We start from the raw sequence: 23,131 nt of genomic DNA on the forward strand, positions 1-23,131 counted from the left end.
TCCCAATGGGAAAAGGAAGTACTGGTGCTCACCTGGGCCTGTGAGAAATTAGCAAATTATTTAGTGGGCAAAAACTTTTTCCTCCATGTGCACCTCGTGAATTTTGTCCAAGAGTTAAATTATGCTCTGGGAAAGAATTGATACATATGCCAGATGCTCTCTCACCATCTCCAATCTCCAAAACTCACACAGAAGGCGATATTTTCACCAATGAAAACATGGAATTGTACGTGAAAGCAGTGAAAGGAGGAATCACCAATGGCTGACGCACAGCAGAGGGGGGGTGTGGAAAGCTCATTAGGAGATGAAGGAACTTGACGAATAATAAAATATGCATCTCCAGATCATGAAGGAAATATATGTTGGGTCGACTCCTCTAGGTGTTTTAAAGTGCAGGAGGTGAATGCAGCAGTCAGAGTGGTGGCCAGGAGCATCTCATCAAATGTTGGAAATGATAAGCAAGTTCAAGTGCAATCCCCAATACATACACCCACTGTGGGTACGGCTACTGAGACTGACAGAGGCACTGGCACGATCCTGCAAGAAGATAGGAATGGACATTTTCCACAGCCAAGGGTGTGAATATGCACTTGGCCATTATCGACTACCTTTCAAAATAGCCAGAGGTCTAAAGGTTAGAAAACATGAGGGCCCTGAACGTGATTGGAAAAACAAAATCCAGATTCCCGCACCATGGAGTCCCACAAATTGTCCGAGCCGACAATGGGCCACCATTCGGGGGAAGAGAGTTTTGAGAATTTGAAAAGGAATACAGATTTTGTCTCGTAATGAGCAGCCCAAACTACTTCTACCCAAAGGGTAATGGCGACGCAGAAGCAGAGGTGAAGACAGTAAAAAAAATAAACTTGCAAAAGAAAGAGACCCATGGTTGGGACTCCTTGAATACTGTACTTTGCCTTTGGAGTCTGGACAGTCTATAAGCAGAACTGCTAATGGGATGTAAGGGGAGAACAACATCCCCATTGAGCCCCAGGAAGTTGAATCCCAAATGGCCCAGCCACAAGGCCATGATGTAAGGTAAGAACAAGGTCACCACGGAGAGACAGAAGATGAACCACAATGGAGCAAAGAACTACCACAACTGACTGCGGTAGGAGCAGTTTCAGGGAGAGATCATCAGGAGTGTGGAACAGTTGTTGGATGATAGAGCCATCCCTGGTCCTCCTTGATTACAACACGTAGTGGAGTCATCCATCAGGAGGAATCGGGTGGCGCAGTCCTCAGCAGAGCAGCCTCCAAGTACGTCGGAAGATTATAAGCCGGTGCTCCCAAACCTCAAGGCCACGTTTTTGTCACGGCATTTTACAGAAGGACAGGTGTGGAACGTTTGCATGGAGGCCCTGTTTATTGACTGGCACTCTAGAAAGGCAGTGGCGCCAAGGACCATAAGCCACTTGAGACAGCAATATGAGACATAAATGCCATATATGAATGTCCTAGAAGTCTTTCTCTGACACTATAACTGTGTGGTCACTAGGGTTCATCCCTAATAAACAGGCCAAACCAGAATTGGTTGGTGATAGTTATACATATCATAGCAACAACACAACAACGACCAAGTGAGCAATGTGGTCCTTCAAAGTGATACTTTACCGACTTTGTGAATTGAGTGTGAAGAGATATTTCTTTAGGGATAGGAAGCACCCAAATTCATATTAAATATACATATATCAAAAAATGAGGGAATTGGGGTCAGGAGTGATACAAATCAGAATCCATGGTGCACAAATGCAACGACAACCACAGGATGGGATGCTCCCAAGGACTACTTACAAGGTGTACATGACGACTCCACACGCCCATCTGCAAGGAAGAGAAACAATGCTTGAAGGCTATGCAAAAACATCAACAACCACATTCTCACGTGAAAAGAGTATTCAACAGCAAATGATCAGTCTGGCAAACTAAGTGTGTCGATTACATAACTTGAAACTCATACTGAATAGAGAAAAATGTAATGACAAATATTTACAAAAAACATAGAACCTTTTGCATTTAGAGCATTGGACAAAAACTTGAGAATGACTTAATTTGTAGTACTAATATGCAAACCAAATTGAGTTAGGTTGAAATAATGAATGTAAAAATGAGTGTAGTTCAACAGATTTTCCCAACCACTCCTCAAATATGTACATACTAGGATCATGGAAAAGAAAATAATAAAGGAGCAAAATGAAATAAATGAGAGGTTTACAGCAAGCACTACTCTACAATTGGATTGAAAGGCATGCAAAACTTCCTCTCCTCCACCAACCAAGAGGGTTCACCTCCACCACGCAACGCACGCACAAGCCATCTCATCACTCTGAACAGGCACGTGAGGAGGGCACTCAGCACGAGTAGTAATATTGGTAGAGCAATCAAACAAGACCAACATGAAATGAAACGCTCTGCCAAGGCCGACCATGTTAACTCGCTCAACTGTAATCACGCCAAACTTCTAAGGAATTCATTTAAATCATACGATTGGTTAATATGAAAGAGGCAAATGAAACGAGTTTGGATAAGATAAAGCTGAATTGAGACACTGGGCAGAACATCACCCAAATATGGTGACTGCTACTCAATAAAATATGACACTGACAGAGATAACTAATATGTAACTCCAACTGCCATTTTGTACTGACTGGTCTACAATGGCTCTCCACGCTCCCTGGCAAGAGAAGTATTAAAATGGACCTGACTAGGGAGAGTTTCAGCCCAGAGGAGGGGTATTTTTAATCATGGGAATGAGGGTTGCCCTTCAATGGCATAAGGCAGTACCAAACCTGAGAAAATTCTATGGATATTATTTTCGGAGAAAGCCGACGCTCTTTTAACAACTTCTTTGTTTGGGATTTTCACTCACTTCAAGCATCATTCAAAGCAGCAATCAATAAATAAGGATGCCCTGAAGTTGTAATTGAATTAAATATTGATTTGGAGCAGAACTTCAAGGGAAATTCCAGGTTCTTGAGTGTTAAGAGTGAATTTGCTGATTTCAAGGTTTCATCAACAGACACAGGTTTGCAGCTGATCATAAGAGACATCCATGACTCCCCATCACCACCGAACAAGACCCTCCCCTTTCATAACAGTCTACAATGATGGAATATCATCATTTGACAGGTGACCAGCCTCCTCCCCAGCACGGTCAAGAAACGAAATGAATTTTCAAGAGGCCGGCTGTAAAATTTTAGGAAGCCATTCGTAAAGGCCAACCTGGCAAAGGTGACATCAGTAATTAGTCAATTATCAATCGACAAGCACGAGTGTAAAGACAATGAACTTCTCCCATTAGCCGAGGCTGTAATCTTTAGTCGCTTTTTCCCATAATGGCTTAGGTAAATTTGCATATTCCCTTCCCTGCCAGCCATCAAACGAGAATTTTGATCATAAAAGAAGCAAGACCCCTTCCCACAGCTGTCTCTTTAAAACACGGCTTCACACTCTGTCTATTGCGCTGACGTAGAGAAACACTCCAGTGATTCACAAATGTGGATGTTGCCACAGAACATTCGTCAATTGTGAGCGCTCATCCCACTTCCTCACTCAAACTGCTCGCCGTTCGATTTGTAACATTCACCAAAGCACAAACATTTACCTTTTCAAGGATAGTGGAGACATTCTGCAGGCTATATTATTGCAGTCTTTACGAGAGCAAAAGTCCTCATTTTCTAGTTTTCCATCAATTACTGATTTCACTAAATAATAATGAATACGTATTTGGAACAAATATGGAGTGACACATAGCATCAGAGTATGTAGTTTCATACAGATATTTTAACAGGATAACAGAGGCAGCCTTCAGTTGGTGTATGAATTACATTATCCAGGCAATACATCACAAGAAATAGGCAGATAAATAATAACGATGGACGTTCATCAAAGGCAAATATTTAATTCAATTTGAATCATGGATTACTGTGCTAATTACTAATATGCAGTAAAAGTGGTAAAAGGACACATGATAAGTCTCTGACTGAATCTAGCTGTCTCATTTGATCATCAAACACTCCAAATTGCTCACAATGCCAAGAGCATACCAAAGATTTTGTTTTCAATTTGTGTACCCATTTATAGAAAAAGACCATGCATCTATTATAACAGTTATGATGAATTATCAATTATGAAAGAAACTTCCTCATCACTCGGCCATTGCGGTTGATATTTGTAGACTGAATGTAGAAATGCATCTTACGCTTCACACAAGGTGACACTGTAATGCATCAACCTTTCCAAAACTGACTTGTTTTCCATCATCAGGACATGTTCTCCCTGCTCTGTCAGGATTCACACAGATTGAAAGTAACTTTTTTCATTCCCAGCAAAGGGGAGCCATCCAATTGGCTGACATGCTTCACTGGCTGCGAGAATATTTAACTGTCTTTTCCTGCATTTCCCATGAACTTTATTACAAGTTGTCACTTCACTGAAATCCCATTGAAATTGTTGCAATGATGCATGCTGATCTCGCTGGCAACTTTTTAGACTACGCAGCAACACCAACAGTGTTCTGAGCGGCAGAGCCAATCCTTGCATCTCAGCCCATTGAAGGGGAACATGGTCTTCTTTGTCGGTGCTTTGGCCACCGCTGACTTTTGGGGCACGTCGACACCATAACAAAGCATCAGCCGACGTGAAGCCCAAGAGACATTTCTATTTTAAATGGGACCATTCAAAATCTTTTATAATTGAAATAAATTTCCACTTCTGAAAATTCAAGAACACCCATAACTGGGATTTCCCATTTTTCAAGGGCTGGCAGCCAGTTGACATTGTTTTCTGAATGATCTCTAACGATATTACCACTTGACTGAAGAAGTGCTCACACATCAATCGCTCACGCACACAGTGGACAGACAGACAGATGGACGAACACAGACAGATATGTACGAGGTCACTCACAGGTCAACGGCCTGGTCATAGCCTTCAGAGTTGTCGTACATGGCGGCATACAGGAGTTCGGGAGCAAAGTAGCCAGGCGTGCCACAAATCTCTGCAAGCGATAGAGAAAGCCACGAGGGGGGGGAGAGGATGGATGAGAGGGTCAGTGCAGAAACAAACAAGCGCAAGTGCTGGTGGGGGAGGGGATGGTGGATCTATCTCTTAATCTGCCAGCAGTCGCAATGGCAAAATGAGTGCGCGTGACAGGGCGTGCATCAGTCTGCACGCAACTCTTTAACCAAAGTTCGAGACCATCACACATTGCTCAAGTCTTCCTATAAATATGTTTCCTACGCTTGGATCGTGTTACACATGCATGGCATTTAAATTACGCAAATAAGGACGACAACCTGAAACCTCAGCCTTGATGTTGCACGGAGTATGTCTGCTGGTGTGAAGTATCTTTTGCTCCAAAGTAATCACAATATCATTTCATAAGCATGATCTAAATTTCTTACATCATGGATTGAAAGCCATGACAATAAAGACAATTATTGAAATCTCAATCATGATGACATCTTAAGTACTCAACTGCTCGTATGAGGCCATTTGAATCTTTTTACAGCAATACATGGATTGCGATAATTTTACTAAGCATAAATTGAGCATCAAATTCAAATTACTGAGAAAGTGATGAATCCAAAGTTGCAAATCTGCATGGAGTGTGCAGTTAAGTCTTAAATGGCAACGCATACAGGCTTAACTTAGAAATGATGTATGACTATGTATGAGTTTGAAATGTTTTCAATTGATTTATCTTGGTAAATATAGCAAAAAAATAAATTGCTACAGGTTACAAGCACAAAGCACTGTTGACTGATAAACAGCAGAGGCAAAATTTTATAAAGTGTTACCATGATTTTGTCTATGTACATATCATTAAATATACGTAAAAAGATAAATTAATTAATCTAGTTCCAAGGCTCAGTATCATGAATGAATGATAATAAATATAAACCTAGAATAAATAGTTGATTTGACGAGATTATCCACCAAATTATCCCTGACTCTGTGACAGAGCAAATTTTCCCTGAGAGGGTGCAAGGGGCCTGAGGGTTAAGGAGAGAAAATCATGATGGGGGCTCTTTCATTCAGGACATAAAGCAAACACTTTACAGGGAAGTTCTACCTGAGGCCGTCTGTTTCAAGCTCATTGCTTTATCAATGAGATATTGGGGGCTCAGGAAGGATATTTCAGATGGTGCACACCAATAGCTCGAGGCTCACGCACACCGTATGTACAGGTTGACTCCTGATATCCAAGTTTATCATTCACTAACTTTTGTTGAAAAATTTCCCATCTTCCCTGACCTTGGCATAAAGTTGATCATCACGTTTGAAAGCATATTTGTTATGAAAAGGAAAAAAAATTGTTACAATATGCCTTGAAAATACAACAGAATTTTTTTAACTTAAATATCGCAGAAGCTACTATTACAAAGTTAGTTAAAGCAAAGTAGGCAGTTATATATGGGGCCAAAGGCTTTGGAGAACTCTATGGGGGTGCATCTTCACTTCATGGTTTGATGGCCATTTAATTTTTTTTGTGTTATGCGACACTCACCAAAGAAGTAAATGCCTACAGAATTTTTTTCTGAATAAATTAGGAATCCTAGCAATGCACCAGAAGGGGAAAAAAAACAGGAAGGAATGAATGGCACATCTGGGATCAAATCCCAAACCTCCATTAGTCACCTGTCATTACCAACATGACCCACGCTAGTGTGACACCCTGGTCTTCAATAATTGTGCAATTAAATTGCAATAGAATATTTTTAACATGGAATTGTTTTCATATCCACTAAAGAACAATAAAAACAAACAATCAAATACCTGCTGTCTGTAAAAAAAAGCACGACACCCAAGTTCGAGGATCTCTATCTTCTAAGCGAGGCAATCAATTTCAATGCAACAAAAAGAAAACAACAGGGAAATTACTTCTAAGTTGGATCATTTACTCTAAAATTATTTGGCCCCATTTTATATCCAGTACTTATATGCAGGTTAAATGTCAGCAGTATATTCAATATCGTTTGATATTTATTCTTGTTTTGAGCTCTGGTTTTCGCTCTTTCTCTGCCTAGCAAGGCAGGCCAAAACAAAGCAACAGAAAAGATGCCATATCGTGTCTCTCCATGCCATGTGCAGTTGCCGTATCGTGAATCATGATGCATACTACCCTGGCAGTTTACAAATCATCCACTGCCTGCTTCTGCCCACTCAGTGGCTACCACGTGCCTCTTTTCTCCTCTCTCCCACGACAGATCTGCTGGCTCGCGAGTAGTAACATTTAGATAAATATTAAGATAAATATAAAATGGATCGATTTTCAATTGATCCATTGATTTTGAAGTTAGCAAAGATTTGCATTATTTACAACAAATCTGTTAATTTTTGTGGTATAAACCATTAATTTTCTGCAAATTGTCAATAATTGATCTCATTCTTATATCAAAATTACAAGTTATTGGAACAAAAACTATGGGAATACCAAACACTCAAAGTTGGGCAACTTGATGAAAACGGGTACTTTTTTCAGAATACAGTAAGCACAGGAAATAATATGGGGCCAAAAAAATTTAAAGTAAATGATCCAACATAGAAATAATTTCTCTATCCTTTGATTTTTGTTGCATTAACATTGACTTCCTTGCTTAGACGATAGAGCTCCTCAAACTGGGGTGTATTGCTTTTTTTACAGTTGGTAGGCCATTAAGAAGTGAAAGAGAAGACAGTTTCCTAATCTCACTAGTTTTTCCACATGTTTTTCTTCATTCTTTGACCGTAGAAGCAGCTGCACACAAGCACCAATAAATATAGACATTTCCAAGTTACATCAAAAAGGAGTCAAACAACAGGATACACAATTCAATAGAGCTCCACTTGCATTGATTTCACACAAATCATTTGAGTTCAGTGCTCCGCCTTTTTTCACGCTGCCATAGTAACCACAAAATATCCTCCCAGATTTGAAGAACTTGGCAACCACCACCTCTAAGTTTTATAAGGAACCCTTTTACCTTAGAAAGTTGAAATAGAAAGAGATATTTTGGAACTACAATATCTCCTTGAACAGTAAATGCAATACCATCAAAATGGGTGGAAGAGTTGCTATAAATGCCATGACAGGATAGCATAACTCATGATATGATCTTTAGATCAGATCAAAGATTCTTCAAATGCATCGGCATGATACTGAATTGGTAAAGGAAAAAAATAAGTGCATATATAAAGTAATAAATTTACAGAAATACTGTAGATAGGATGACCAACATATCCAACTTGAAGTGAAATCAGGGCACCACGGGAGCCCATTGGGAAGAGAGTGAACTGATTTCAAAGGAGAGGAGGAACAAAAGCTACGAAAGCAAGGATTCTAGCAACACGTTTCCAATTCCTACAGAGAATGGCTTGAATAGGAGAAGAAGGGTGAGGAATTAGGAGAAGGGCTCCACGCAGATACAAAAAAAATGTTCATTCAAATTAAGCCATGCATCTCATTCAACTTCACCACACACCAAAAAAATGTCAAAATGATATAGAATTCTACTTAAAAAAAAAAGGGGTAAATTAAGAGAAAAATGCTGAGCAAGCAATTTCTTGCGCACACTACATGAGATGAGCCTGCACAAGAGCAAATGCACAAAAAGAGAAATCAAGTGGCAACGCCAAAGGTAAAAATACAAAACAACGCAAAGTCAGAGATTGAAGAGCATCAGAGGAGAAGAGTTTGGAAGAGGACGACTCAACGTGAATGTGAAAGTGACTACTCACACGTCCACCTCCTTCCCATAGCCCTCTGCGTCCTCAAACATGTTCGACTGGAGCACTTCGGGAGCCAGGTAGCCAGGGGTGCCACACAGGTCTGCAGGGGAGGGAGGTCACGGGGAGGGGGCGGGGAAAAAAGAATTTGCATGCTGAGAGAAATGTTTGCCACTCACAACCACCTGGGCCAAGTTAGCGACATTTGGATTCGGCCACTTGACTTTACCACTTTGGTAAATAGCAATGAATTGCAACAGAACATCAACTGGTGGCTCGAAGTTGCCATGGCAGGTTACCTCCAACACCACACAGTAAAAGCAGCATTTAATTTTCGAGCTGTCAAGGACTGTGGTGTTCCCTCCATATGGAGAATTGATGGGGAATGGGGTGACATGAGAGGGGGGGTGGAGCGCTGCGTACCAATGTCACGGCCTCCCTGGATGCAGAAGTTGAAAGAGTGCCACGCAGGGCCTTATGAACCAATGCACTATTGGATACCTAGAATCGATATTTGAACTCCCACCAATCAGTGATGCATTCTCACTCAAATAGCCATGAAAAATACCGCCAAAAGGAAAAATAAGTAAAATTGCTCCTACTACCACCTCATAAAGCTCTGAATGTTGAAGATCAATCACCCTTACATGTTCAAGCAAGAAGGTGTAAAAACCTAAATAATTCCATAGCAAAAGCCGATGTAGTTACCAAGTGAATAATGAAATATAAGATCAATTTTAGATGATCTTACTAATTGGAACTTTTCAATGGTAGGAAAGGAGTAAAACTTAACAGTTTTCCCCTCCATACAAACCATTCTTCCTGGAAGGGGGACGGGAGTGACCTTTGTCCCCCCTCCTCTTCAAACGTTTGCTGTCCCGTAGTCAATTGAAGAGTGCTCAAAGTGCAACTGCGGATATGAAAACAGCCCGCTACATTAATTACGGGAAGAGATTTTGGTAATGTGCATCTATCCCCCACATGCAATGGTTGGCGAGATACCATTCATTCTGGCTAGGCCCCATCCCACAAGTCTCCAGTTTCATTATGGGTATTTATACAGTAAACTTTTTAAACTGTGCATGTTTGTATCAGTTACGGAAAACATAACTTCGATTGATTCTTTTTATTTAAGACTAGTACTTGAGACTATAAAGAACATAGTCTAGAATCACAGTACCTTCACAATTTCATACCATCACATTCTGAAAAATATCAAGGTCTGAATTGAGTACTACATCAAACACAGCTGGGCCACAGATGAGAGGCATTTCCACTGCACAAACACTGCAGGTACTACATTTATTACACATTAAAGAGACACCACAGACACAACCAAGTCCCTCAGAAGGACATTGAAATCTCTCGAGATGGAAATGACCTGAGCAGCACCGACAACTGAGAAATGAGAAGGAGAGAGGGAAATGTTGAGAACAAGAAAACAAAGACCGAGGAAATGGGCATGGGTTGCCAATCCAATGCCATTAATCACACCCAGTGATCTTACACGACATGAAATGCATCCACCGCAGGGATATGGAGCAAAACATAAGAAAAAAAATGCCACTCAGCACAAGCTCTCTCATGGATTTCATGCGAGTACCTTAAAGAAGAAAACTCTAAGGGCAAAAGGTGAAACATCCATTGCCACTGTTGCAACAAGATACCTACATTTTCAGTCCCTAACAAAGATATTCATTTCCCCATATCATTTATTACTCTCAGGCAAATTTACAGAATATTTCTGTGCTGCAGATGTATGCACTCAGTCAGCCCACAGCGTGGCAGTTCTTTTGATTTCCATGCATCATGACGCCAATATTACCTGATGCTACCGACAAATTATTCTCAGACTTATCCTGATTACCATGACCACTTACAGCCCCGAATACATGGAAAGAGTACAAGAGGATGAGACAAAAATGCAAGAATTCACTCTAAAATAAGCAATCAATTTGGAGCTAGCTAAGTGGGAGTTATCCAATGATTCATTATGAAAATTTAGGAGAATTATCAATACTCCTAATTAAATGCCTACTTCACGAAACATTTAAGTTCTAATCCAGCTCTGATAACATCATATTAGAAAAAATTGCAGCAGCCATTAGGTGGAAAAGCCTACTTGAATGAAGTGATAAACATTGACCCTAAATGACTGAAGTTCTGGTCGATGAGAGATAGACAAAGATTGAAATGGAAAGGAAGATTACTGCAGAAGACAGGGAAACACCCAAGGTTGAAATGCAACAGCAAAAAACAAAGACCGGCCAGCAGATGGGCCATTCAGGAGAGTATTTTATCCTGATTATTCAAACCGATAAAAAAACATTAATGGAAGCGTATGAGAAAACTATCACTGAACATGATCATGGCAACTCCATCAGATAACAAAATTAACACCAGTCACAGCACATTATTGGTAGATAAAAAAGTCATAAGTTAAAAGGCAAACTGCCCACAGAGAACCTTCACGAAATCAATAACTGCATTCTAGCATGAAAATTTAAAAATGAGAAGACAAAAATAAAATTGAGGTCTAATCTTCCTCCTCCATAGCACATATACTTACCAAACAATTTTTCCACAGGTTTCACCACACGCGCAAAACCGAAATCCGTCAGTTTAACGTTTAAATTGTCATCTAATAAAATATTTTCTGGCTTCAAGTCTCGGTGGACAATGCCCATATTATGTACATGAAGTAACGCTTCAAAAACTTGTCGCATGATATACCTGAAAGAAACATATCGTTGATGAAATGTACTTCATAAAAAAGGGTGAAAGAAATTTGGTGTAAAAGCAAGGTAGGCCGAGACAGTTATTAACTGACCTTGTTTTCTTTTCGGAGAGAGTAACAACAGTAGTCAAATAATCAAATAATTCGCCGTTTTTACACAATTCGAAGACTAGGAAAATGAAAGTACTAGATTCAAATACATCATGTAGTTCGACTGTAATAGAAGATATAAATAACAATTACGCCATAAAAATCAGAGATGATATCAGAGAGGAATGATAAAGAGGATTAGTATCGTATTCAATACTTACTTATGTATGGATGACCAGCAACCATTCTTAAAATGTTTATCTCCTCTAAGGTAGCTGCCAACATTGATTTACCTTCCGCATCATTCGGATCATTGCTAAGGTCAATAATTTTAGCAGCGTAGGCATTACCTGTCTCTTTCTCGATACAACGACGAACAGTCGAGCTAATACCTCTGAGAGAAAAAACACATGGACAGCCAATGACATATTGAAACAATATCAACATACATCGCACTTGGCAAATAATCTCACCTTCCTAAGATTTCTTTAGGCTCGTACTTGGCGTAAAATTCTTTCGCAGCATCCTTGTCCGGCAAATGATCATCCGCATCATCTTTAGCCATGGAGGACACTTGGGAATTAATTTTAACCACTGAATTTACGCCACTGACACAACCTAACAGACGACACAACACTACACGACTACACAACACCAATCAACCCGTCTCCCATATTATTACAAATCACAACATGGCACCAAGCGCAATAATTTCGATAGCATATATTTTTGCGGAAGTTTCAAATGCAGGCTGGTTATCCAATGCTTCTTTCAATTTAACTTGAAGAGTTGAAGGTTGGTATGTTGCGATAAACAAAATAATTTTCCAGATAGTATATTATGATTAAATTTTTATTGAATTTGGGTTGAAAGTAGGAGTTCCATTCATAGAAAATTCTCTTCACAACATTCACTTCCGATATTAAGTGGCTAAACGACCGACATTTAGAAAAAGAACAAAACCATCTTCATCCCCTCAATATACCTGTGAATCGATGATAAGCAGCAGAAATGACACGGCCGCGAAATTTAATCCGAACGCAAGGCACCTCGCAAAGCTTGATAAATGTTGAAACAGAGAAAAAAATGAGATAAATTTAGAATTTTTTGGAGGGTGGGGGCTACGAGGTGGGAAGAAGAGAACGTCCTGGTCGTCCTTCAAGTAACCCCTGGGGTTTTCCAGAAATGCTTTTAGCGAGAATAGGGACAAAAGTCATTCCAGTTTTTACATACTGTCATCGGAAAAGGTATTTAAAAATTCTCTCAGTGCACACGATTGATGTACCGCAAAATCCTTTGAGGATTTTTACCACGTTTAAAAATAAGGACACTAAAAAGACCGTATGGCTCCTCCGCTTGTTCCATCGAGCTTCTATTGAGTTTTCGGCTAAATATAATCAGTCGATACGATATCAGGCAGTGAAAAAAAATATCAGCAATAATACTGTAAATACGGCGCGGTTGCAACAGAAATAAAATCTGCATTAATGTTTGGATAGATGTAAAAATAAATTTAATAATGAAATAACGATTTGCAAATTATTCAGACGTGAATCATTTATAGCTCTCAGATGAGCTTTAATCGGGAAAATTTGACGAAAAATGATTATTGCATGGACTCTAATTTATTAGGAGGTGTCATTGCATTGCACCTCTATGTCTCATTGTATGCGCAGCATTGCATAGTTCGGATGCACTGACGTCTTTGTCCAGAGAAATGACCCCTCGAATGACGAAAATCACGCGAGTCACCCGCACGCATGCGAAATCTACGCCAAAGACAGAACTATCAGCAAATAACTTGAAACCCTCCAAAATAAATCGATCCGTTCCCTCAGTGTAATCAAAATGTCCGATGTTAGATGCACCCTCAAAATCCCCTCCATCAATGACTTCATTTCTCATCTGGTTCAAGTCCAGACTGAAGGGCACTAAAAGAACACCGGAATTACGATTCAAGTACCCCAAAAATATATTGGAACACTGCCTCATCATGTTAGGTACTCTTCTAAGAGTCTTTCCAACGTCTTAACCTTCTTCTAATCATAGATAATAAAGTAGCATTGTTGTTGTTGTTTTCAATTTTTAAAATGTGTAAGAAAAATGTCAAAAAAGGAGAAAAAGAGATCCAAGGAATTCTGAGGGAATCAAAGGAAAAGGCAGCTGCGATTTCCAAGTGGAAATTGAAAAAAATCTGTCACTATAAAATTCTACGTTTTCAATAGTTGCTTCCCACTGCATGCAAACTCAGTGTAAAAATATTATAAAATAAAATAAAAGTGTCAGAAGATTCGAGAGAACCTGGTGCAAATTTGAGATGGCCATTGGAAAAGGTTATTTCAGAGTTTATTTGTAAGATTTCAGCGCAGTTTCAAGGAATAATTTCACTAAATAATTGATAATAGAAGATTTTTAATACGGTCCCATTATTATCATTGCGTTCATTTCGTATTACGAGGTATCCTTGTGCCCCCCCCCCCCAGAACACAATCCTGAAAACGGCCTTGCTTGTGCCGGGTCCTTAGTACTTAGGGCCCTTGGGGCACGGGTTGCCGTTATTTTAAAGTAACCAAATTTTACCACGTGAATATAAACACCATTTGGATCATTTTGAGACCAGGAAAACATAACTTTTCGCAATTCTGAAAAATAAGGGCCGGCCTATTGTGCCCCCCCCCAGAAAGAAAGCCTGGATCTGCCCGTTTCCGTTTATGAAATTTCCCAAACTTTTCAGGGGGTGAATCTCAGAAACAGGCCCCCGGTATGGGGGTCCACATCATGAGTGTCATACCACCATCTCCCTCGACCGCCCCTGAAGGGCTGCTTGGGCAGAGGAACATCACACGCGCCCTAAGTGCGCTCTTTCAAGCGAGATATATGTCCGCTAGGCGTTATATTTCGCCTCGCGGAAATACAGGGTATAAATATTCTGGAAAATGAAAAAAGACAGAAAATCCTGTAAAAGTCGGGGGCTTTCAATTACAGTGTCACCCTGTCCTATAGTCTCTTGATTTAATAAACATAAATCCGTTCTGAATGACCGATCTTAAAGCGAATGTCGTGGCATACTGAATCGGAAATATATCCGGAATCAGTTTAAATAGCATGTCTGCTTGGTAATTTCACTAATTATCTAAAATGTGTGTTGCTAACATAAACAAAAGGTGTAGAATTTTGTAACCGATAACGCATGGTTTGATTGGAAAGAGGGGCAAAATTTGAAATTGGCTGTAGCAGCTCATAGAGTAGTACACAGGGGAAGTGGCGCAGCGAGGGGGGTTTTGGGGGGATAACCCCCCCCCCCCAGAGCTCAGGCATTTTTAAAAGTCTAATCTATTTTATTTAATTGGATTAATATTACTTATAAAATAGTGTAAGGATTAATAAAATATTCCTCAAAAAGTCGTAAAACTCACCATTTGAACCATTTATCTTAATTTTTTTTCTGGCGGAGGCCCCGCTTACCCTGGCAGGTATGCTATACCCCCAGACTCCCCAGTTGCGCCTGAAAACCCCCCTAGCCTTAATTCCTAGCTGCGCCCCTGCACAGGGGAGCTGCGATATAACTGATGCAAGGCATCAATGGTAGTTTAACCTCCCCGTTTAATCCATTTATGTGCTATTGTAGTGGTGGCTATCTTTGAGGAAGGATGGTGCGGAGTGTGGGTCGTCTGGATTCAGCTCCCGCTCATTTCAAGGATCAGCTGGCCGAAATTTGAAAGCTCTGCAAACAGCAATGTGTGTGCACTAGAATTAAAATTCGACAGTCCTGGTTTTTTTTCCTCATATTTTTTTTTTTAAAGACCTCAGAAAACATGAAAGGAGGATGTATCTCATGCATGGACCATCGATAGTTCACTGCGGTATTTCTTGGAAATCTCCGACCAACATATCCTAACACTGGGAAGGCTTTCTTTATTAGTTTTCATATTAAATGCAATATCTAAACTTTGAAGAGCCTGATAATGAAATTATGCCTTCATACAGCTCTCAATAGTGGCTGTTAAGGGATCGCTTTTGAGTTGGCTGTTTTGCCTTATTATCCTGCCCAGAAATTCGTCCTTATTTTACGAACGATTTACACTTAACTGAAGGAACGACGAAGGAATTTTTTAGTTGGACAGCCCGAGAAATCGACGGTGGTTGAGCATAGCCTTAGTCTAGACCATCGCATTCATTGGGACGATAAGAGTGTTCTGCAGCTCCAAGGAAATTCTTGGTATCGCTTAACTCAGGAAGCGATAGAAATAAGGATGGACATTGCTTATCTCGCCTTATCCCGCCTTTTATTGACCTCCATAGTTTTTACTAGCAAAAATAATGCATGTGATTATTTTATAAAAAGGCAACTCAGTTTTTTAGTGTTCTCCAAAGACATTTAACAAAGGTAATTTTTCAGTTTTTCCTCGAAAAAACCTTAATTTTGTTCGATGAGATTATTTCACATAAAGAAAGCGGAAAAAGCTCTGACGCTTTCTAATTTAAAATAAAAAATAAAATAATAGAGTACGATGCTGTGCTAAAAGTACAAGGTTTTCGAAGATTTATGTAATCGTAAGGTAATCCATTGGAAGGTTATTTCCTCATTGGGCGGTTTGCTGCTCACAGTATTGCTTCCAAGGCCATCGTATTATGCATCACACTTTAGGCAACAGACACACAACAGGAAATATTTATTGTTATCGTACTAAAAGGGCCTCGCGGCTGACCTGTGAGCTTAACCTTTTCGCGCCGAGCTCCTTCGCGGGAAGTTGCTTTTGGCTCTACGAAGGGTTTGAGATTTTCTTTTTCGCCCCGTACGGAGTTTTTTTTCGGCTTGGGCGCAGAGTAGATATATACAGAGGGGACATTAGGTGGCTGCACCGTGGCTGCACCATAGGTTTCTCTGTAATGAAAAATGCGCACGGCGGCCATATTGAAAATAAGTAAAATTATGCAGTAAATTCAAACCAAATAGTGCTCTGTGGCTTGGGACTGACCAGGTAGTCGATCGACCTTTCCTAGCGGGGTCCGGGACCCTTTCCTCGGCAACTGGGCAAATATAATCCTCGACCCTTTTCCCCGAAGGCAGCCCATCCCGGCGTACTTTTGCGGTCAGTTTATTGTTGCCAGTGCAATTTTAATTTTTTAAATTGTTACTGTTGCATTAAATGTCAGTTCATCAATGTATTCCTTTCATTTTGCAATGCCTGTAGAACTTTTAAACGAAGTTCTACGGTTATTTTTAGGGGATTCAGCAAAACGGCACTATGTCATAGCCAAATGAGCTTTTTCGAGAAGAGTGAGGTTATCATCTTCCACCATCATCCACCAGCCACCGAGTGCGTCCACCGGATTGCGGGTGGTGGGTCGACCTCTAGATACAGAGGTTAGGAGCGATATAAGTGGGTTCTCTCGTTGAATAAGCAGTCGTGGACAAAAAGCGACGTGTTCTGAGGGGGTATTGGTCTATCCTAGGGTAAGGTAGACCATTTGAATGATACTGAAGACCATTTAATGAAACCTGTGAAGATGCCGTGACTTGGCGACTGGGGGCCGCCAACAATAGGGTAGTTTCCTTCATCAAAGAAAACGATAGGCATTGATTGCGATTCGTTGCCCACCATTAGTGTATTCATAATACACAAATTATTTGGTTTTTGAAATACCGGTTTAGACGAATGGCAAGGGTCAAATTTTATCCTCATTTGAAAAAGGCCAGATTGGCGCCCATGCGATTCCGCTCCGCGTGACGTCACAGGGACCTAGTTTCTACACGAGAGGATAGGAGTTATACATCGTCTGAGGTTACCAATGCATGCATGAGGCACAGAGCTCAGGGAAACATGTCTTAATAATCACCTATTAAAACTCTCTAAGGTCGGAAAGTTTTCTTCGCTTGATAAGGTATTAATAAACCTTTTTTAAGCCATGCGCTACCAGACAGGAAGGTACTCAGCTATCCGCTAGCATCCTGCGTCCTATCAGCGCTCAGAGCCTCGATCAAGGTCACTTCACAAGGAGAGAGGGGGAACCAGAAATGCGGCGCACGGACTTTCCTACTTACGCGTCGCGTTTTTGCGCGCTTGAAATTTTTCACTTTTCATTTAATCGCGAAAAATAGATATCGTCATTTAAAAATCTAAAAGAGCGAAATACGTACTCCAGGAGTAATAATCTTTCGATTTAGGCAATAAAAAAATAATAGGAAACCACCCTATTATGCCTCCTCTAAACCGGGGGAGAGGGCTGCTGAAGATAGAAACTAAACCCGTAGCCACTGTAGTGGTGCAGGCTTACATGCTTGCATCACAGTATGAAGATGAAGAAGTAGAAGATGCATATCAAGATATAACGGAAGTTGTCAAGCAGGTGAGAGGGGAAGAAATTCGTATTATTTTAGGTGACTGGAACGCCATCGTCGGCGAAGGTCAAGCCGGAATAATAACTGGGAAATATGGGTTAGAAAATTGAAATGAAAGACGAGAAAAAATACTTCATTTCTGTACTGAACACAGGCTAGTGGTCGCCAACACTTTATTAAAAATACTCTACAAAGAAGATACACGTGGAAGATGCCAGGAGACCTTAGAAGAATCCAAATCGACTACGCTCTAGTGAAACAAAGATTCAGGAACCAGGTGAAGAACTGCAAAAGCTACCGAGGGGAAAATTCTACCGTGACCATAACTTAGTTATGTTGAAATGCCACCTAAAATAATAAAAAAATGAAGGAAGCCGTGAAAAGCATATGACAGGTTGAGAAAATGAAGATGAGTCAGCATCAACTGGCTTTTAAAGAAGATGTAGAAAAGAGAATAGAGGATGATATGACCAAAAAATCAAAGAAGAGAGTTGGAAAACCATTAGAAGTGGTCTGCAGACGGCATCTCTGGAAGTTCTTGGTAAAAGAAATGTCGCTATGAAAAAAACATGGATCACGCAGGAAGTATTGGATCCCATTGAAGAAAGAAGAAAATACAATGCTGCTAAAACATAATAAGGGTAGAATGGTTACAAGAGAATAAGGAACGAATTATGTCACAAAGCGAGAAAGGCTAGAGAAACGTGGATGAAAAATATTTGAGAAGACGTACAAAACAATCTTGAAAATGGAAAAGTAGAGGCAGCCTATAGGATAGTGAGGAACCACTTTAAGGAAAGGGGCGTAAGATGTAATACCCTTAGGGATAAAAACGGAGAACTAATGATTGAAAACGAAGACAAAGGGAAGAGATGGAAGGAATATCTGGAAGATTTGTACAAAGAAAGCAGCCTAAGAACGAATGCTATCGAAAACGAGAGGGAAGTGATAAATTGAATGGGAGAGGTAGATACTTTGTGGAGATCCATTATGAGATCTGAAGTGAAACACTCTGCATTTTCCACATACAAATTTATTAAACTGCAGTCATGGTGAAGTTGTATTTTAATAAATTTTTATGTGGAATGTTCAAAGATTCTCACTTCATATCTCGAGAGGGAAGTGGATGAAGATGACATGGGAATTTGAAGATTAGAACCAGATGCGACTGTAAGAGACCTATAAGAGGAGCACCTGGAATTGACGATATCCCGGCAGAGCTTATTAAAAATACGGGAGAAAAGACGTTGAACCAACTGTTCATAATCATGAGTGAAATGTATTCGACAGGTGGGATATCAAAGGACTTCGAGAGCATCATTATAATCCCAATTCCTAAGAGGAAACTATAGAGCGGAGAACTGCAAAGATTTTAGGACCATAAGACTGACTACACATGCGTCAAATATACTGACAAGGATCATCTATAGATGAACAGAAGAGTACTTGGATTATGACCAATTCGAATTCCGAAAAAGAAAGGAACAAGGGAGGCAATATTGGCTCTTAGGCTGCTCATACTAAAGAGAGTGGAAAAGAACAAAGCAACGTTCGTTGCTTTCGTGGAATTAGAGAAGGCATTTGACAACATGGATTGGAACACAATGCTTGGAATCCTAGAAGAATTTGGATTTATTTGCAATGAAAGAAGAATCGTCCATTATTTTTACAAAAACCAAGTGGCGGTGATAAAATCAGGGCCCAGCTGTGAAGAAGCAAGAATTGGGAAGGAAATGAGACAAGGCTGAGCATTGCCACCCGTAATTCTCAATGTTTACATCGAGAAAGCAATAAATAAAATCAAATAAAAGGCTTCGGGGGTGAATATCCATAGAGAAGAAAATATAATGCTAAGATTTGCCGATTACATAGCCGGCATATGCGAAAAAGAGAATGATTTGAAAGACACGAAGAAAACAAGATATTTGTATGCAGCAGAAGAGAAGAAGTCATGACTAACATTGAAATATGGAAGAAAACATTGGTGGAGGTGGATACATTCTGTTATTTGGGAAGCAGGATCACTAGCGACGGGAGAAGTAGCAAGAAAGAAATTATCAGCAGAATAGCCCGAGCAAAGAGAGCATTCCACCAAAAGAGAGACCTGCTTACAGCGGGAAACTTAAATATGGAAGTAAAGAAACAATTTATGAGAACCTAAATTTCGAGTACGGAAGTGAGGCATGGACAATGACAATAGCGGAGAAAGCAAGGATAGAGGCCTTCGAAATGAGGTTCTACAGAAGAATGATGAGGATTCCCCTGCCAAACACCCAAAAGGTGGCTCGCAGGGTATTATGTAGATGTAGAGCGAGCGAGTTAGTAATGAGGAAGTCCCAAGAAGAGTAGGGGAGAAGAGAAGACTCATGAAAACCTTAATAATAAGACGGAACAACCTCACAGTCCATATCTTGATTGCATGATGAAAACAATGGGGACATGCACAATTGTTTAAAGTATTAGAATAAAAAGGTCCCTACCTCAAATGTACTCGCCGAAAATTTTGCGGATGAATAATGTTTTTTAGCTGAGTTCAGAGGCCTTCAAAAATAAATCTTCATCGGCTGCTTGAAAACACGACGCCATCGGACCGTGACGTCACGGGACGGTATCCACTGATATCAGTTATGCCATATGACAGACTGAGGATGTGGATAGAAAATCGGTCTATGCAGGGACTCAAACGCAGTTGTGGAGAAAACAATTGCGGTTTTAACGTCAAACGGCAAATTGTGAATATTTTGGGTTGCCAAGGCGTTTTTGAAACAAATAAAGTGGATTGTTTGGGGAGATTGGGAAAGATTAAATGAAAATAAGTTGATTGCAGATTGTGGTCTACGTTACACACCTACATCATTTGCTTGGTGGAACAATAGGTCTCTGAACACATATTTAGGTAAAGACGTTTCTGAAAAGTAGGTGTAATTATTAAGCTAAAAGTTATAACAATATGGCTGTAAAGTCATCTATTTTTTTATTATGAGCATTTAAAATACGTCTTACAGGCCATCAAGGAAAAATTACGCCGTATTTTTCGTGTCGTAGTTATTCCTCGATATGTCGCAGCGTATAGCTTCAAGTACTGCATTGTGCCTAAGTGCAGAAATACGACTAGAAATGCTCCAAATAAATATTTTCATACGGTCACCCAAGACGTAGAACGAAGATTGGTTCGGATGAGAAAGTGCCGACGAATGTGAATGAATGAAAAAAAATTAATTCTAATATTAACGCATTGTTTATCAGATTTGACACAATCCTATACCTACTCATCTTCACCAGTGGAAAGTTTTTTCACTAGCTGGCTTTATCCACTTCGAGGGGATCTCTGTCCGACGCTTTTTGAAAAAATTGTATTCCTCAAGGAGACTAATGCAACCATATAGAGCAACATTTGAGAAGTTTTACTTTAAAAAATAAAATATATATTTTTAAAACATACCTTTCTCGTGTACTATTTGTAACTATCCTTACGAGAAAAAACAGGTTTAATATTTTTTAAGATCTCTTAGTTTCCATAAGGTGAGGTGGGGTAAGTGCGACTGCGGGGTAAGTGCGACTCCCCTCCAGGAAAATCGTATTTCCGTTCTCGAAGCAGGTGGCGGTCGTGCAACATATTCCACACATTGTTATGAAACCAGAGCCAACGACTTTGTAATACTTATCCCTTAATTTCTCGTTCCACATGCTTAGGAAATATACCTGTCCGTTCATCTCGTAGTCTTAGTTGGTTGTGAGGAGAGTCTATACCGCAGTTCCCTCTGAATCAACGCATCGGAGGTGTTAGGTAAGAACTATATCTTGTTTTCTCTTCTTCATGGATTGGTTTTCCTTGCTTTACTTAAAATTTAGGAACTTGGGTCATTATATTTAGTTTAGATGGGGGTCGCACTTTCCCCGTCGTAACCATTCATTCCTACCTTCCGGGGCAAGTGCGACCCCGTTACCTGGGGTAAGTGCGACCCCCTGTCGCACTTACCCCAGGCTACGAGGTTGAAGTATGGATTGAATTTTTAGTTTCTGTCTGGCAGTTCCTGCGTTAAACTTTCTTAAATAAATGTTGCAAAACACCGAAGTTTATAAAACTAGGTCTTTTAATAGAGTCCTCTCATTAACTCTTATTTTGAAGGTTTATCTGATAAAGATAGCTTATTTCAGTTTGTTGATTGATTATGATAGGGCATTGGATATCATGTCTTCTGACGAGAAGGATGTAGACGACATGGTATTAATGCCTGAAACAAGATAGCATGAGTCGAAAAAGCTTAACAAGTTCGGTGACTAAATATTTTTTAAGATCTCTTAGTTTCCATAAGGTGAGGTCAGTGAGGTGGGGTAAGTGCACAAGTGGAAACTAAGAGATCTTAAAAAATATTTAGTCACCGCGACTCCGTAACATTCAAAGTGGAGATTGGATTCTGCCTAGATTCAGCAGCAAAAAGTCAGTTGCTCACTATGTAGGGAAAATTCTGGAGATTAATGAATAAGGTGATGCCGTGGTTTGCTTTATGAGGACATTTTTTGGAACTGAAATAAGTTTCGCCTGTCCATGGAATGAGGATTCCAGCGAAATACCTAGGGAAGGTGTTTTAAAAATATTAACGAAGACCTCTGTCGGCCGTCGACCGGCCGGCTTGCAAATGTTTTTTTTATTTCAAAAAGTATTTCAAATACTGTTTTAGATTTCAAACTCCCAAGTCACAGGTATTATGCATTTCAATTTTGCCCAGCCCTACTTACACAATACTTGAACTGCTGTCAGAACTAGCTATGCAATGATTGCAAGAAAGGCTGTTAACTTCCCCTCACCGTCCTCCTCAAAAACTCGTGCCTCCACATAATAGGTTGTGCTCGGGGCACACACGAGCTCGAACGATACATTCGTTTTCATTGTGCATAATTTGCACGCAACCAATGGCAATCTGAACATATCTATGTTTAGATGGTGCGAATGGCGTCATCAGCGTAATCTTCTCGTCCGACCCTAATAAATGGAATTTCATTGTTAAATTTCATAAACACATTTTATGTGTATTTTACAAGAGCCAGTGATATTCACTCCCCGGCTTTCAGCATGCATGTAGCAATTTCTGTTGCTTATGTAAGTAAACATTGCTGCCGTTGTAATTTTCGGCTAGTTTCCGGTGTCAGTCTTGGTGAAACCGGGTTCCGAGGCGTTTGTTTTTTACGTAAAACCTCCGAAAGATATATAAGAAATAAAACCTCACGTTAAAGTCGTTAAATAAACCGAG

At 40.1% G+C, this 23,131-nt stretch overlaps 1 protein-coding gene across 3 annotated transcripts in view; it reads right to left on the minus strand.

Annotated features, from left to right (window-relative positions):
• Positions 1-12,552, minus strand: part of LOC124155340 (phosphorylase b kinase gamma catalytic chain, skeletal muscle/heart isoform) — a 30,057-nt gene extending 17,505 nt beyond the window's left edge. Inside the window, exons 1-6 of one of the 3 annotated variants that reach the window (XM_046529077.1) lie at positions 12,010-12,552; positions 11,758-11,930; positions 11,540-11,660; positions 11,279-11,442; positions 4,909-4,999; positions 1,795-1,824 (exon numbers count right to left, since the gene is read on the minus strand). In XM_046529077.1, coding sequence (XP_046385033.1) covers positions 1,795-1,824; positions 4,909-4,999; positions 11,279-11,442; positions 11,540-11,660; positions 11,758-11,930; positions 12,010-12,101 — 671 coding nt within the window. In that variant the 5' untranslated portion in view covers positions 12,102-12,552. Of the gene's footprint in view, positions 1-1,794; positions 1,825-4,908; positions 5,000-8,721; positions 8,813-11,278; positions 11,443-11,539; positions 11,661-11,757; positions 11,931-12,009 lie in introns of all 3 variants that reach the window. The other 2 variants (XM_046529076.1, XM_046529078.1) reach the window with 2 other exon arrangements.
• Between the last annotated feature and the right edge of the window lie 10,579 nt (positions 12,553-23,131).

This window comes from Ischnura elegans, chromosome 3 (assembly GCF_921293095.1).
Source record: "Ischnura elegans chromosome 3, ioIscEleg1.1, whole genome shotgun sequence".
Classification (NCBI taxonomy): Eukaryota; Metazoa; Arthropoda; class Insecta; order Odonata; family Coenagrionidae; genus Ischnura; species Ischnura elegans.